The 16856-nt window shown below is 39.5% G+C and overlaps 2 protein-coding genes across 4 annotated transcripts in view; one reads left to right on the forward strand and one right to left on the reverse strand.

Moving 5' to 3' along the window:
* The window catches only part of LOC109032660 (uncharacterized), a 33029-nt gene extending 25462 nt beyond the window's left edge, over positions 1 to 7567 (reverse strand). Inside the window, exon 1 of the mRNA XM_019044905.2 lies at positions 7109 to 7567. Coding sequence (XP_018900450.2) covers positions 7109 to 7199 — 91 coding nt within the window. The 5' untranslated portion in view covers positions 7200 to 7567. The remainder of the gene's footprint in view (positions 1 to 7108) is intronic.
* Positions 1 to 16856, forward strand: part of Gem2 (Gemin 2) — a 48902-nt gene that overhangs the window by 5604 nt on the left and 26442 nt on the right. For 2 of the 3 annotated variants that reach the window (XM_072302597.1, XM_072302598.1), the window contains exons 1-3: positions 7696 to 7929; positions 8220 to 8401; positions 9699 to 9798. In XM_072302597.1, coding sequence (XP_072158698.1) covers positions 8265 to 8401; positions 9699 to 9798 — 237 coding nt within the window. In that variant the 5' untranslated portion in view covers positions 7696 to 7929; positions 8220 to 8264. Of the gene's footprint in view, positions 1 to 7695; positions 7930 to 8219; positions 8402 to 9698; positions 9799 to 16856 lie in introns of those variants that run through there. The other variant, XM_072302599.1, reaches the window with a different exon arrangement.

The raw sequence follows: 16856 nt of genomic DNA on the forward strand, positions 1-16856 counted from the left end.
ATTTCCCACCATGTGTTGTTCAAACTATAAGCAATTTGCTACAGCTGAGCCAAAACGTCAAGATTGGGGTTACCAGATTTTTATATCGCAGAGACTGTCATTATAACGTTTAGCGCACGATGTGAATCACGCAGAGCATTGAGTTTTCATGAGCGGGTGGTTTGAATTCACGCATCAAGAATCATTAAATATCTTTGGAAGGAGTTGATTTCGGTAATTTTCGTTGTGCGCGTCGTATTCTACGTGAAATTTTAGTAAAGAAACATGTATCAGAATATTGAAATTCGCACCTTGTCTAGTGGTCCATTATGCTCAGACAAAGGTAATAAAGGATTTTTTCCAGGTTAAAAAAATGTAAAAAGAAAAATATCGTAGAAATAAGTCGATCGAGTCGAACCTGTTATTTGCTCTCAAGTTTTTGTTGAATTTGCAGCCACGTCTTTCGTGGTGTTTTGTCTCGCGTTGATGTCCCGGTCCCGGATTTCATTGACTTATGTTCCTTCAGCAAAAAAATAGACCACGTTTAGCAAAAAGGAACCAAGCCACATCAGCCATTGCCAGATGTAACTGGACAATTCATAATTTTTTACTAGAAAACGTTTTTGCGGATTCCTTTGAAAATGTTAAGGAAATTGCTTCGTACTATGCAGAAAATTCTCTGAAATTTGCACAAAAATTCGAGAAACCGTTTCCATGAAAAAAAATCATGTTTGCTCTAAAAGAAAAGTTACGGTCCGTATAGACCGTCCGTTCCGGGCTCAGAAGCCGAAACTTCCGGGTGCCGAAGCCGTATCATTCGATTGCTCGGGGTGCTATATCCGGAACTTTCGGCCTCCGAGCCCGGCACGCGGACGGTAAGTCTATATAGCTCGTGAGCACGGCTTCCACGGCCGGATTTTTTTTTTTTCAGAGTGGCAATAGCTGATGTGGCTTGCTTCTTTTCTTCTTAACGCGGTTCAAATGATGATCATCCTTTTTTTATACTTTTCACTCCGCAAAAGCATGCACCGTACAGAGGACTCTTAAGTGAGAGTTGAAAGTGGGAGTTTCATAGGCGGTTCTAGACCTTCATACTTGGGGGTGCCCAGAGGTGGAAAATGTCGGAGACCGGCCCTAAGGGGCCGACGGTCGCTCAGGGGAGGCCTAAGTTTCGACCCTCAAGTTTCATCCCTTTCCTAGCTCCTACCCTCCTTTCTCTTTTTCTCTCTTTCCTTTCTACTTAAATACCTATAAATTCAATGTAGACAATTTTTAGCAAAACTTTCCATCAAAACAACAATCTTACCATAAAAAAACAGTAGAATCTTTGTAAAACACGGCTATCAATATTAATTCTGTTTAAAACATTTTCAATTAGTTGTTGGGATTTTTTCTCAGTGTGAGCAAATACAGAATCTTTAAAAGCAGTGATTTCACGGTTCCGATAATCGTACTTAATTTTTGCTTGGGGGTGCCCGGCAACCACAGGCACCCCCGTAGAACCGCCTATGAGTTGTACAATGCACATGAAAACCGGGCCCTCGGCAAAAAATTCCCTGATGATCCAGAATTGGATGTATATTTATGCGAAAAGGAACTATGTTGTACACGATTCCAATGCACATAGCTTCGTTTAGCTTAAATATGTCAAATTCAGAGAGGTTGGAAAATGGACCACTAGACAAGGTTCGAATTTCAGCATTCTGATGCATGTTTCTTAACCAAAATTTCACGTAAAATACGATACGCACAACGAAAATTACCGAAATCAACTCCTTACGAAGATATTTAATGATTCCTGATGCGTGAATTCAAACCACCCGCTCATGAAAACTCAATGCTCTACGTGATTCACATCGCGCGCTAAGCGGTATCATGACAGTCTCTGCGATATAAAAATCTGGCAACCTCAATCTTGACGCTTTGGCTCAGCTATAGCAAATTGCTAATAGTTTAAACAACACATGGCGGGAAATGAACATTGCTCGGTTGAGAAGCTTGCTGAAACCGTTGTAGTGCGCGATTTGACTCACGTAGAGCTTGGAGTTTCTTGTGAGCGGGCAGTTCAAGTTCCTCGTAACCAATGTGAAATAAAAATTTAATATCTTCGTTAGGAGTTGTTTTCAGTAATTTTCGTTGTGTGAATCGTGTTCTACGTGAAATTCTTGTTAAGAAACATGTATCAGATTGTTTAAATTCGTACCTTGTCTAGTGGTCCATTTCAAAACTTAAGCCATCGTTATGCACGAACAAAATATAACATACCTCGTAAGTTTTCAGAGGCCTTATCTTCGGAGCCGTTCGTAGACAGAAAGTGCCCCCGGAAAGGGATCTCTCTCCCCCACGATTTTTTCGGCATGGCACCGGTGCCCAGCGCCAGCAGAAGCAACGTCGGAAAAGCGTGGTTCACCATCGCGCACAAACTCTGACGTCTGATAGAGTTTGACGCCCTCCCCAATTATTTAACCCATTCCAAAGTGGTTTTTCCGGGAATTTTTTTTCCTAATTTCAGCCACATTCTCGTAGAACTGAAGCGCGTAAAAGGGGAATCTGTCAGTCCGGTCACAAACCTCGATTTGCGGGCTGAAAAATGAACCTTAAGCTCAGGATTCATGGTAATTTTGGCTACTCCGCTTGACGCAGCTTACATTATTAATCATAAAACATACGACACTCCAAAGGTCAAAGCATCGCAACTGATGAACGCATTTGCATGAGGAACAATTGTGAATTAAGCAATACGGTTAGGATGTTTAAGCTCTAAAATGTTTGAATGAGTTTTTCAACACTGGGCCCGAAACAGCGATTTATTATAATATTTTATGTTCCAGCAAAAGTATAAAAGTTCACGTTGAGTGATCCCATTGAGGAAAAGTACTCAGCGATGGTGGCGCTAGCCTAGAGGTTTTGAAAATGCGAGGATCGTTTAATGAAGACACGGATTTTCGTTGAAATATGTTTTATTTCATTACAAACTACACGTTCTTGGACTATACTCGTCACAGTATCCCTCATTTACCGTAAGAATATTCGTCCAAATCTGAAATCAAGTTTGACATTTTCGTATAAAATTTAGATTAGACCAGTTGAATCTGAAAAATTTAAAAAATGATGATTAAAATACCTAAAAAATCACTTAGAAACCTTAAAATATAAAACGGATAACAGCTGATATGAAAAAATTCAATTAATACTAGGTGAAAAAGTTCAGATGAATAATAACTATAAAATCAAGTACCTAAAAGAATGGGAGTTTGGCTTAGTTAATGGTAAAAATGAAGATTCCCGGATAGAGATGATAAAATTATAATGATTAAGAACTACTCACCATGATATATCATTTTAATTTAGGAAGCATTACATAACTCTACAAACTACACAGTTATCGTTGCTACGATACACTTTATCAATAAAAGGATGTAGATGGAAATAATAAATCAGATGGATACGGATTACTCATATAAATGTGTATAAATACGTACAGTGCAAGTAATTTTATACGTCGGCTTCCACTTGACTGACATGAATGTCTAAAGAAAAGACTTGTGGAATTCCACAGGGTTATACAGTCCGCACTGTTTAAATTGACACACACTCAGACACTGAATAGAATATTTCTTTGCTTCATAATTTACTTTTAATGAAAATTCCGGGTAAAGGTGTTTCCTCCTAATTTGAGGGCATACGCATTTGGTCAACCAAAATCTTACAATGTTTAATTCAAAACACGGAAAAAACGGCTGTAGCGTTGGGCCCTACACCGTAGAGCTGGGCACTAAACTGGTTTAGATCAAATGGAGCCACCTACTCCGAGTAGTGCTGGACACTAAACAGTTCGAGGCTGGGTCAGTATACCTAAAGTGATTTTGGCGAGCGTAGAATATGAAACGCCTCCGCCTGGGATTGAACCCGGATCGCGCTGATGGTAGACCAGCGCGTTACCATCGGACTATGGCGGCTTGTGAAATCCGTAGGTGAAGGAGGGGTCGCGATTTGGGCCGAAATCGGCCCCTCCGCACGGAATTGAGAAATTTTTGGATATATGACAGTTTACTGTGCATATTTGACAGAAATAATCGAGTTTTGCCGATACTCACGTTTTTTGGCTGCGAAACAGTGGCCTAAACATGGCCCTGGAGCCGAAAATCGCTGAAATTTCGCGTTTTTCGCGGCTCTACCTAACATTTCGACCTGGGCCCAAAGGCGACGGGTGATGAGCTTCGAATATGGTGTCAAGGACACCTAGACACGTATCATACTTGAATATGATCAACCGTCGACTTTGGGCCCAGCTTCAAAATCGAACTTTTCCAACTTTTTAGCCCGAAATGGCTGAAAATCCATGTTTTCCGCGGTTCCTCAAATTTCGACCTGGGCCCAAAGGCGACGGGTGATGAGCTTCGAATATGGTGTCAAGGACACCTAGACACGTATCATACTTGAATATGATCAACCGTCGACTTTCGGCCCAACTTCAAAATCGAACTTTCCCAACTTTTTAGCCCGAAATGGCTGCTAGGGATCCTGCTTGAAGGGTAAGTGATTTTCTAGATTTTATAATGAAAAATTCATGACCATGTTCCTACGAATTGTAATCATACGTCAAAGATTCATCGTTACACCGGAGGAGGAATGAAATAATTCTTTCAATTTGGGCGAAAAAGAAGCACGTGGCCGCGATTTCAAAAAAAAAGTAATTTATCAAGTCCCGAATAAAAAATAAACAAAGTTTATGACTTGTCATTTTTAGACGCAGATAAAAAACGGAAATAGAAGATTAAAAAATCGCAATAGTAGGCGGATTATTACATATGCCTATAAACAAAGGTTGGCCATATTCAAGTATCTTACTTGAAATGTATGCAGTATGAAAACATTGATATTCAGATATTTCGGGTTGAAGTTGGAAAGGTTAGATTTTGGAATTTAAGTATGTTACGTATCTATATGTCCTTGACACCATATTCGAAGCTCATCACCCGTCGCCTTTGGGCCCAGGTCGAAATTTGAGGTAGAACCGCGGAAAACATGGATTTTCAGCTATTTTGGGCTAAAAAGTTGGAAAAGTTCGATTTTGAAGTTGGGCCAAAAGGCGACGATTATCATATTCAAGTATGATACGTATCTATGTGTCCTTGACACCATATTCGAAGCTCATCACCCGTCGCCTTTGGGCCCAGGTCGAAATGTTAGGTAGAGCCGCGAAAAACGCGAAATTTCAGCGATTTTCGGCTCCAGGGCCATGTTTAGGCCACTGTTTCGCAGCCAAAAAACGTGAGTATCGGCAAAACTCGATCATTTCTGTCAAATATGCACCGTAAACTGCCATGTATCCAAAAATTTCTCAATTCCGTGGAGGGGCCGGTTTCGGCCCAAATTTTGAACAAAATCTTCTGCTATTTTGAGCGTTAGGTTGCGCTCACACCACGCTGCAGCACAGTAAAAGCACAAAATATGAAAGAGAAAATTAATGTGCTTCGAAAATCATTAAACACGACAAGGAAACACCTTAATATTTACAAAACACACATTAAATTTTCCTTTCATGTTTATATTTTTTTCATCAATTTTAATCAAAGTAATCCATGCACAGTGGCGTGCGGTCCGGATAAGCAAGGCAAGCACTGCTTGCCCAAAGATTTCAAACGAAAGAAGAAAATTACACCTATTTCATGTTGAACATTTTAGCAAATATAATTTATAAAAGGTGTTCAGTAAGTAAATTGCATTAAAAACAGAAAAAGAGAGAAACAGAAATACGTGTAGAGCCACAGCAGTGGGAAAGCGGCAGGGCGGATGGAGGTGGCGCAGCGCGCTGCGCGGCCCGAACACGGGCCAACCCATGCGCTGGAGAATCGCTTTCGATCAGCTGAGCGGAGAGCCACTGCTCGGCGGCGGAATCAAGGCGGGCGGGTAGAGCGGTACGTTCCGAGTCCGAGCCCTTCGCTGCGCGATCGCAGCTCGCTTCTCTTGGCCATCTCATGGCCTACTCAACTCATGGCCCGTCACCGCAGCGCGCTGCTTCTGCCTCCGATGCGCTATCTTGTTCCCTCTTTCCGTCGCGGTTGTAACTGCTCCTCCGGAGCAAATGCCCTTAAATTCTATAAAATTTCGCTCACTTGGATCTAATTGCTGATGAATTAGACAATTCTGAATCATGTTTTAAATGCAGAAAGCTAATTTTTGGGGAAATTTAAGTAACTCAAAAAATTCTTAAAGCAAAATTAGGAGTCAAGAGCATGGAGCCGTCCTCCAATGATCAATAACATTCGAAACAAGTTGAGTAAACGAAATCATAAGTAAGAGAGAAAGAAATAAAGCCACAGTTTTTCAAGACGTTCCATCAGATTTCATCCGAAAAACAGAGCATATAGAGTAAAATCTTAAGAATTTTCTAGGGAGGCTAGGGGGAGGAGGAAGGGAAAGAGACTACGTTAACCCCCCCCCCCCCCCCCCCGGATGGCGAACGCTACAGCTTGCCCTGTCACTGAACCCACCGCACGCCACTGTCCATGCAGAGTGTGCAAACATATAAAAATCATGAGTTGAAAAACGCTGACTCCGCGAGTTTAAATAATAGGCCCTAGCATAAAGCGGAGTGATGCGACGTGCTGCCAGCACGAAACGCGCACTGGCGCCTACAAACCTAAGCAGATACTTCACGCATTGCGCAATGCTTGAGGTACCCGTACCCCTTAGGTTTGTAGGTGCCAATGCGCGTTCCGTGCTGGCTGGCTGGCCGCGCCGCAGCGTGCCACGTGCCACGGCGCTTCACTATTTCACAAAAGAGGTGTTGTGCAGTATTACACGAAATTAAAGGCACTCCAACATACCAAAAATAAGAATGACAGGCATCCTTTAAGAGTACGGAACTTTCCTTGCAAAAAAATTACGCTCCTGGAAGGAGTAGGCGCTTAATTTCTGCACCCTCAAAAAATGCCTCAAAAGATTATGAAAGGGTCTACTTCAAGTATTGCGCCTTCCTTCCAACCTGGTCCTGAATAATCGAAGTTTTCTCTCTGAACAATTAAGGATAGATACTTCCGTGCGAAGGTGAAAACCTGCAAAGACCAAACTGGACACAGCATTCATCACTGTTTTTTATTTGAATAGTACTAGGCACACTTACTGTTTGTTCCCGCTTTCATTGACGTGAAGTTCCTTTTGAAACGTAAAAGAGTATTTATGAGCCCCAGTTCTACTGCAAGGTGGAAATGCATGGTGGGGGCGGACTACTGGACGTATGAAGCTTTCCTGTGATTACTGTTAAAACCTCATTGATGAAGGACTTCTTAAAACTAAGATGTAAATCGAATCAATGAGGAGTTCTCAAAACTTACTCTCTTAAAGGCTTCCCCTTCTACTTATACATTAATCGACACAAAATTAACTACGTCACTTACTCACCATACTTAGTCTTTTGGACTAAGAAAAGAATTTGGGTAAGGAATTTAGGTGATTTTTGACCGAGTCAGGTAGTTATGCCGTATACAAGAACAAATTATTGAAGAGAAATTATTAAAGAAAAAATTATTGAAATTGTGCTCTGAGAAGATTTAATTAATTGCGAGGTAGGGGCAACTGTCCCCCTCTCCTCTATGACTGTCGCCTCTTGCTCTTCTATGAAATATGGCAACGCGGTGTCACATTTGGCAACAGGGCCTCTTATGTTTTGTTTATAATTTTAGGTTATGTTCAGAAAATGTGCTCGTCCTCTTTCGTTTTACATGTTCCTAGTTCGTTCCTGTAAAAGTTCTCTTTTTTAAAATTTTAAAAATCCTAGACTGTATAGATTTTTCAGTCATTTCTTCAAGAGCCTAGTCCCGAATATTTTCGGAGGGGCGCGTCCTCAATCCCTCGATCAGAGATTTGCTGTTTCCAGCAGTGTTGGTAGTTACAGGTCTTTTTACGGTTTTTACTTACACGCCGGTTTCAGCGTCCAGGTGGAAGGTACTTTTTTTATTTTTGCAATTTGTAATTAAATATCTCCCTCAAGTTTGCCTCAAATCCTATTGTAATCAGCTCGAAATCATGTCGATGGCAACACGATGCACAAGGCTCGGAGTAAACAAGCACACTCTTGTCTCTGTGGCAAAGTTCCTTGAAAAGCCGTCTTTTTAATCATTGTCAAAGATGTCAATGCATGGCAGTCACAAAGTGCTTCCTAGAATTTTTTGAAGAACATGACGGTGCAGGTGTACTTTTACCCATTTTATAACCTACTCTGCTTGTACTTACAGGTAACGTCTTCTTAACGACAAAGCTCTGAAAGCTCCAGTAACGAGATGTATTCAACCCATGGGTATGATTCGGAGGATGAGTACTGTCCTAGAAACGTTTGTCTTGATGTTGGTGAACTGTCTGCCGATACTGATCTTACTAAGACGCCAACTTCAGGTCAGGAGTATCTACAGCAAGTTGTGTAAGTGATTTTAAAGTCTTGTTTCTGGAAAATTGAAAGAAACTTTTCTTTCAGCCACACAAAATGCATGAAGAGCATATGTTGAAAGGCATGTATGTGTATTTTTCGCATAGAAGCTGTTAATACCGATGCACAGAAAATCAATGCATATCGACAGTGAAACTACCAGACCACGTATCTCGGTTTGTGACTTTGTAGTCCTCATGTCATACTTTATTTTTTAAAAGGAAAATCACCAGATGTCAACACTTTAAGACTTGGGTGCATTTTCTTCTCTGTGAAAATTTTGAGAGATGATATTGATTTTTTTCTCCTCCAAAAAAATAAAATGGGAGCGGAGTTTTTAAACTCTGCTAGCAAAATATGTGGTCTGATAGTTTCACCATTGATTATCCAGTTATTCTTTTTGGTAGCAATGAATCAGGTCCTGTCAATGTTTTTGTTTAAGCACCATTGCAGCTGAGCTATGTAATGATGGTGCTTCTGTGGTATTCATTGAGCCTTAATAAAGCAACTCAAAGATTTTTTTTAGTGCCATAACTGTGTATGATTAAGAATACCTTCAAATGACCGAAAGTTCCTCAGCTGAGCGGATCTAATCAAAGGAAGCATTCCCTTGAACGAGAAATATCTTGAATGTGCCATAAAATTTAAAATTAACTCCTCACAGTCATTTTTAATCAACGGAATGATAGATGGAGAAAAATTTTATTATTGGATGAAACATATCTCTTCATTTTATTCATTTTCCAAGACCAATGAGGTACAAACAGGAACTTGCTCCATTGAAATGTCCTTCACAACAATCTTCATTCCGAAATGTTGAATTTTGATTAGACTGGAATCTATCATTGTTGCCTATTGCTGCTGTTCCTGAATTTTCTTTACACTGTACTTGTAGGTCCTTTTTATTTTTACCTAATTCATGCCCACGACATTTACATTTAATTGATTTAAAATATTGAATTAATTATTCTCAGCCTTACAGACAAAGCTGTTTGTTAAGCGTCTTGAGGCTAAAAATTGAAGGTTGCTCTTTCATTTTTTGGGTCAAACAAAATTCACAGTACATATCAGATATGAAGAGGAATCCCTATAATGACATGGCGAGTAATACTGGCTACAGATGAAATATTCTAATTAAGCTTCTAGCCTTGCAATGCAGTCTATGAAAGTTGTCGAATGTGTTGCTTAGCAGTAAACCCTTGTTTCTGCCTTTATTCTTAGACTGTATGGAGTGATCTCCTGTATCAAGTGTGAAAACTCAATGCCTTTATTTTATTTTCTCTTCGAATAGGTTGGAAGCATCAAAATATCGTGATGTCGTTGTGGCTAATATTGATCGGTCCAAATTGAAAAAACAAAATTCTAATTCTAATTATGGTTACTGGAATTTTGTAAGTACTCTTTACTTTCTTTACCTTATACAGGGCTAAAATGAGGATTGAGCATAATTATTTATTTTATTTTCAGAAGTTAGGTATTGAGAAAGTAAATCCTCAACAAAGTGATCATGAAGATTAGTATAAAGTTCAATGAAAAATTCAAATCACTTCTCTCCTGTAGCGATAAAAAACAGAGTGAAAAAGTAATAGGTACACAAAGTAAAAAATAGAGGCCCATTCTGTAGTTGCGATCCTGAATTTGGGCTACTTAGTAGACTTGGAGAAGAAAAGGGGTGATGAAGGTTAGCTCTTTTAGCTGGTAGGTAACGACTGTATGAGATTCATCTCACTGATAACCTCAGTCCTTAACAGGGTTTTGAATTTTTCATTTTCATTTTTGATGTTACACAAGGACAAGATTTGTGATGCAGAGATGAAAAATCTTCAAAATTTTTCACAATTCACACAATTAACCTTTCATCACAAAAAATGCCATGGGTTAATTATGAGATTTACCATGACTCTGCAGCTTTTTATATAGTATTTGGTTTTCGTCAAGTCAGTCGTTCAGTTTTGTTTCTTCCAAAACTATAGCCATGTTACTTCATTTTGAAATACTGCAAGTCAGTTTTTTTCTTTTGATAAATCAAGAATAGAAATAGAATGTGCTGGTTTTCCACCTTCTAATGAATGTCCTGCAATTTCTAACGAAGCTGCAGCTATTGCTTTTTAGTCGTGCGGCGAAGCCGTATAGACTCTAGGTTTCGCCGGAGGCTAAAAAGTGTCCACACTTTTAGGCTAAGTCCAAGAGGAGAATTTTCGAGGAACCAAGTAACATATGAGGTATTGATATCGGTGCATTTTGGCCCAATGGAGATGTTACATGTGCGAGGAATTTGCAATTTAACTGTTGATCCTTGTATAAAAGTTCGCGAGGAACACAATGGTGCCACTGGTTTTCTCTGAAATCATCTCCCAAGCTCAAAAAAAGCTCTCAAGTTGAGGCCAAAATGGAGGGGATATCCCACCTTACCCTGAGAGTCCACGTCTACATGAAGACTAACTCTCCATGCAAAGATAGGGAGCAAATACATTAGCAGGGTTGCCGTGTTTTCAGTTTTGGAGTCCCCAGATAAATTGGTAGCCCTGTCAATGTATTAGCTCCCTATCTTTGCATGGAGAGTTGGTCTTGATCTAGACTTGGACTCTCAGGGTAGGGTGGGATATTCCCTCCATTTTGGCCTCAACTTGAGTGCTTTTTTTGAGCTTGGGAGATGATTTCAGAGAAAACCAGTGGCACCATCGTGTTTCTCGTGACCTTTTACCCAAGATTCAACAGTCAAATCGCAAATTCCTCACACATGCAACATCTCCATTATGCCAAATGGAATTTCTGATCATTTAGCCATGGTTTGGTAGCGTTTAGCAATCAACTGTGACCATAATGTAAAGAACCCACACAGGTGCCTTTCGGCGGAATGTCGCCCTATGGCATTCTTTATCATCAAGTCACTGTTGAACATTTACTGTTAAGTAGCGTTTAGCAACCAAGTATAGCCAAAATTTCCAGAACTCATACCTCAGATGTTCAAAGAGTGTTAACATGTGTCGCCAAATGGAATTTCTGATCATTTAGCCATGGTTTGGTAGCGTTTAGCAATCAACTGTGACCATAATGTAAAGAACCCACACAGGTGCCTTTCGGCGGAATGTCGCCCTATGGCATTCTTTATCATCAAGTCACTGTTGAACATTTACTGTTAAGTAGCGTTTAGCAACCAAGTATAGCCAAAATTTCCAGAACTCATACCTCAGATGTTCAAAGAGTGTTAACATGTGTCGCCAAATGGAATTTCTGATCATTTAGCCATGGTTTGGTAGCGTTTAGCAATCAACTGTGACCATAATGTAAAGAACCCACACAGGTGCCTTTCGGCGGAATGTCGCCCTATGGCATTCTTTATCATCAAGTCACTGTTGAACATTTACTGTTAAGTAGCGTTTAGCAACCAAGTATAGCCAAAATTTCCAGAACTCATACCTCAGATGTTCAAAGAGTGTTAACATGTGTCGCCAAATGGAATTTCTGATCATTTAGCCATGGTTTGGTAGCGTTTAGCAATCAACTGTGACCATAATGTAAAGAACCCACACGGGTGCCTTTCGGCGCAATGTCGCCCTATGGCATTCTTTATCATCGAGTCACAGTTTAATAGTGTAAATAAGCAACCAACGGTGGCCAAAATGTCAAGACTCCAAACTGGTGCTTTTTGGCTGAATTTCGCCCAATAGGATCTTTGATGATTTATCAGTAATGGTTGATGTTTATGTTGATTAATTATTACTGTCTGAAAGTGAATCCTGTGGGAGAATATTATAGGGTTGGTTCAAACAAGTTTTAGAATTTTTTTCCTTAGCGCTAATGGACCCTAAGGGACAACTTCAATTCATCAAACTAAAAGTTTTCAATGTTCATAACCATTTTTTAACTATTAGAACTCTCTAGACCACATTATATTCATGATGAATTTAAAGAATATTGCTGTCAAAAGTTGAGTTCTCCTTCAATTTAGCACCTTTTGTCATTACCTTAAAGACCATACGGAAAGTGCTATATCTACGGAAAACTCAACTTTTCACAGCGATATTCTTCAAATTTATCATGAATATAATGTGGTCTAGTGAGTTCTGACATTTAAAAATTGGTATGAACATTTAAGGCTTTATTTTCCTTGAATTTAAGTGGTTTTTCAGGGTCTACGGTAAGAAAAAAAAGTCTAAAACACGTTAAAAGTTACTTGAACCTACCCTATAATGTTGAGCTATGACTTCAACTTTCATGAACCCTTACTTGTGCCTTTCAGCTTGATTTTGCTAAATGGAATTATTTATGATTGAAGTCGTGGTTGAGTTTACTATGCTGATAAAATATCATTGGAAACTTTAGGTTTCACCATCATAGTCTTCTAAAAATAACCATCAGCATTACTGCACCAACCAAAATCTAGCCCAAAAAAAAAAATAATTCGGCTGAAAAAGTGGGAGAAGTTGGGATGTGCAGTCTCAAAATAAAAATACCTAGCTGTGATTGGACATAGCTTTGCTTTCATTGAGACTTTCAAATTTTATGAATAAAAAACAGTAAGCGTTTAGCAAAAACAGTTAGTTTTGTCCTTACCCGTAGACCATACAAAAAGAGCTAAATTGAAGGAGAACTTAGCTTTTGACAGCGATGCTCTTCAAATTTTTCATATACCTATACAATGTGTTCTAGTGAGTTTGGATGGTAAAAAATGGTCAGGAACATTTAAAGCTTTATTTTCCATGAATGTAAGTTGTTGTTCAGGATAGATTCTGACGACTAGATCCTTACTAGAGTAAGGAAAGAAAGTCTAAAATTGTTAAAAGTCACAGAAAAACGCGAAAAAAGAAAAAATTCGGAAAAGGAAGTCAAATTTACATAATAATTAAATTAACATAAAAATTTCGTAAAAAGTATCGGAAATTACGAACAAATGTATTTACGTAAAAACTGTATTAAAAAGAAAGTTAATTTTAATTAAGAAAAATAATCTTGGTAAATCAATTTCTCACGTAAATTTGACTCAAAATTCATTTAAAAAACAGGGCTGGATTTACCTACTTGCCGCCCATGGGCCGGATTTACCTACTTGCTGCCTATGGGTCACCTGTATTTTGCCGCCCCCTTCTCATTCGTTTCGAAACATCAATAAAAAACAACTTAATCGGCCCGAAACAGTAACAGAGAAACAACTTAAAACGGGACTAAGGCCGCAAATAATAAAAAGAAACACATAAAATATAATAAGAAACCCGGGACGTTTCGCAGGGATCACACCCGCATTTTCAACCGGCAAAACAAGAAAAATTAAAAGAAAGGACACTATGCCCCTCACTACTAGCAAAAGTTCGCACGGAACTTTGCGCGAAAGTTAAGTTCCGTAAACCTATCTATGTGTGAACAAGGCCTTCCATTTGTTAAGAAATGGAGGTAAAAATTATGCAAGAACAAACATAAGTGTGGTTTAATAATTTTAACTTCCGCCGGCGCGCCGCGCTGACCGCACTGTGTTTGGCACAATGCGTGAAGTATTCGTACAGTCTTGTAGGCGTTATGCGTTTCACGCCGACCGCCGCACAGTGGATTGAGTCAATTAGAGGGGTTGGACATGAAATTTTTGACAAAAACTGCAAATGTTGATGTTTATTTCGTCACATTTTAAAGTTCAAGGGGTGATACTGGAAGAAAATATCACGAGAAAACCAGTGGAACAGCTTGCAGAACATTAGGTTCTTGCAATTGCATAAACGGAGTTATGAGCGTTTAAAGTTCCCAAATTTTTTCCGACCTCTGCCATTGACTCGATTCACCGTGCGCCGCGCTGAGGGCTTCTCCTTTTTATCTCAAGTCCTCATCATCACTGCTGCACCGCTCCATGCCAAATTGCGTGTTTAGTTTCTCTCTTAACTCGACTAATTAAAGGTGCTGTCTCTTGTTTCACCGAAAGACGCTTTCTCGTTTGTAATTTTTTTTTCTGAATCCGATTTTTTTTAAACCTACATTTTAAAAAAATGCAAAATTTGCCACCCCCTGCGTTAAGAAATGAGAGATGCCTTACTCCATTACCCAATGCATCTGACGAGTTTTTCAATTCAAGAAGGAACGTATGACACTCCACAAATAAATCACGTTTGAAGCGCAAACCGGATGAAACACGATTTGTCAAAAGTATTCATTAAGTGTTGCACTTTCCACAGAAGCATATTGCACAAAAATGTCACTGTAACGACTTCCGGATATGGTTGCGACCAACTTAAGGCTCAAAATTTTGATTTGTTCGCCCCCTAAAAGAAATGGTCCATCTCTGTAACCCTGCTCACCAAAACTGACAAAAATCCCAGGGTCACAAGCTATCCGTGGTCCTGGAGAGAGGGAGCACATTTTTCAGGGTTGAAATCCTTCCTCTTACTTAATTGTTTTTTAAATAAACCTATGCTAGGACACTATCCCTGAATAACAAACAGACCAATTTGGCTGCAATGCTCCGAGCCCTGCACGTGTGAACTTGAGTCATTCGTTTTTACGACTTTTCCGAGGGTCGGTGGCCGCTAGCCTAGGGGGGCCGCTGTGAGGCCCGCTCGGCCGCGATTGCGGCCCCGCTTTGAGACCCGCTCGAATGAGGCTCAATTTGGGTTCGGGCTTCGGGTGCGATTATTCTATTGTCTAGCGACTGGCCACTACGCGGCCCAACCCCTCGAAGACGCTCCGCGCCACCAGACTATCGATATTTTAGACCAAAATATTGTATCGATATTTCAACGTTTATATATCGTCCATATCGATACATTTATCTCCAGAAATATCGAATCGATTTTTCTTTCTTTCCTCTGCTGAGTTGTGTATTTTACACCTCGGAAAATCGGAAATTATGGTCAATTTTTCGTATTTCGGATTTCGCTGGCCAGGTTGTACAGACCTACGTCACAGGGTAAACAAACCTCAAGATGCAAATACCTCCTTTTTTTTCTCTATGTAGGTATAGGACTTTTCGCGTGGCTGCTCGACGGTTTGTTAATCTGTGGAGGTTAAGCTACATTCACGCGTCGCAAGCAACCTGGCGCGTCTGCTTCTTGCTACTGCGAGCGCGCCTTCATTTCCTCCCGCACGCAACAAGGACAACCGCGATGATAAAGAATTCCATTTGGCGAAATCGAGCCGAGAGCAGGCACCACGAGTATATACATATGGGTTATTTTAGTGATGGGTGGGATTTTATTTAAAATTCCTATGAATCCTAGGTTTAGTATTTACTGTAGTAAACAATTATCAATTATTCCATCACTTCTTCGGATTATTTATTTTTAATCAATCTATATTCATGTGAAGTGTAGCTCATCTGCATTTTTCTTTCCCTGGAACCTAAATGTATATTATGAATTTGAATCCATCAGAAACTAAGTCAGTCAAAATCAAATTTAACTACATACGAAGTGAAAACGATTTGTATTTCGCAAATCAAAGTGATAGTTAAAGCAACCAAACTGTGTCAGAAATGTTCCCAAATTACTGGGTAAGGCTTTTATCAGCTCATCATCTGATCCAATAATTTTAATTGTGGCATTTCATTCGGCATGTCGCCGCACGACTTCTATGATACTCAAAGTCTCACATATATAATTTGAAAGGGGGGGTCTGGGGGGGCGGCGCCCCCTCAGCAGGTAGCTTTTGCTACTTGTTGTTTTTTTAAACGGATTTCAAGGAAATTTTTAACATATATAAGTTTTTCCATTTCCACATGAAGTGTCAAGAATATAATTGCCAGTTGCTCAGCCAGTTGGTGCTTATTATTTAAGAAATCTCTGTTACTGCTTATAAATTTTTACAGTTTTATTTTTTCGCATGAAATTTCTCTCTCCTAGTATCATAATTAAAGTTCTTGATTTGGATGTTTGGTCCAGTAGGTGATGAAGAATTGAATATTTGTATGAAAATGTAGAGGAAGAAATACTTTCAGTAAACTACTAAATTCTTTAGAAGGGAAAATAATATTTAGTTTCTGACCATGAAATCATGGTGAGGGTGAGAAAGGGGTGCTATCTCTATTCATACAAACATCTTGAATTCCAACATTGAGATTCTCATGACCAAACTTTAAATCTGTTCTTCTACTTTTAATGAATACCTCGAAGGTTTCCAATCAATTTGATGCAATCGAGTTAATCATACCACTTAATAGGACAGTTGCGCTAGTCACAGAATTGTCTTTTGGTGCTGTAATCTTGTAGATCAACTAAAAATAATAAGAACTGTCCAAACAGCAACTTTCTACATTGGATATTAACTGAGATATCTCGCCTTGAAAAACTCGATTTATGACGTGATCCACCGCGGTACATTACATGTACATACAATGTCATGCATTACCACGGTGGATGACGTCAAAAACCTGACTTTTCAAAGGACGATATCTTGGTTGATATTCAAGGTAAAAAGTTGCTGTTCTGACAGATCTGCTTATTTATGGCTTATCTACAAAAATCAAGAACCA

This window comes from Bemisia tabaci, chromosome 7 (assembly GCF_918797505.1).
Source record: "Bemisia tabaci chromosome 7, PGI_BMITA_v3".
In the NCBI taxonomy this organism is placed as follows: Eukaryota; Metazoa; Arthropoda; class Insecta; order Hemiptera; family Aleyrodidae; genus Bemisia; species Bemisia tabaci.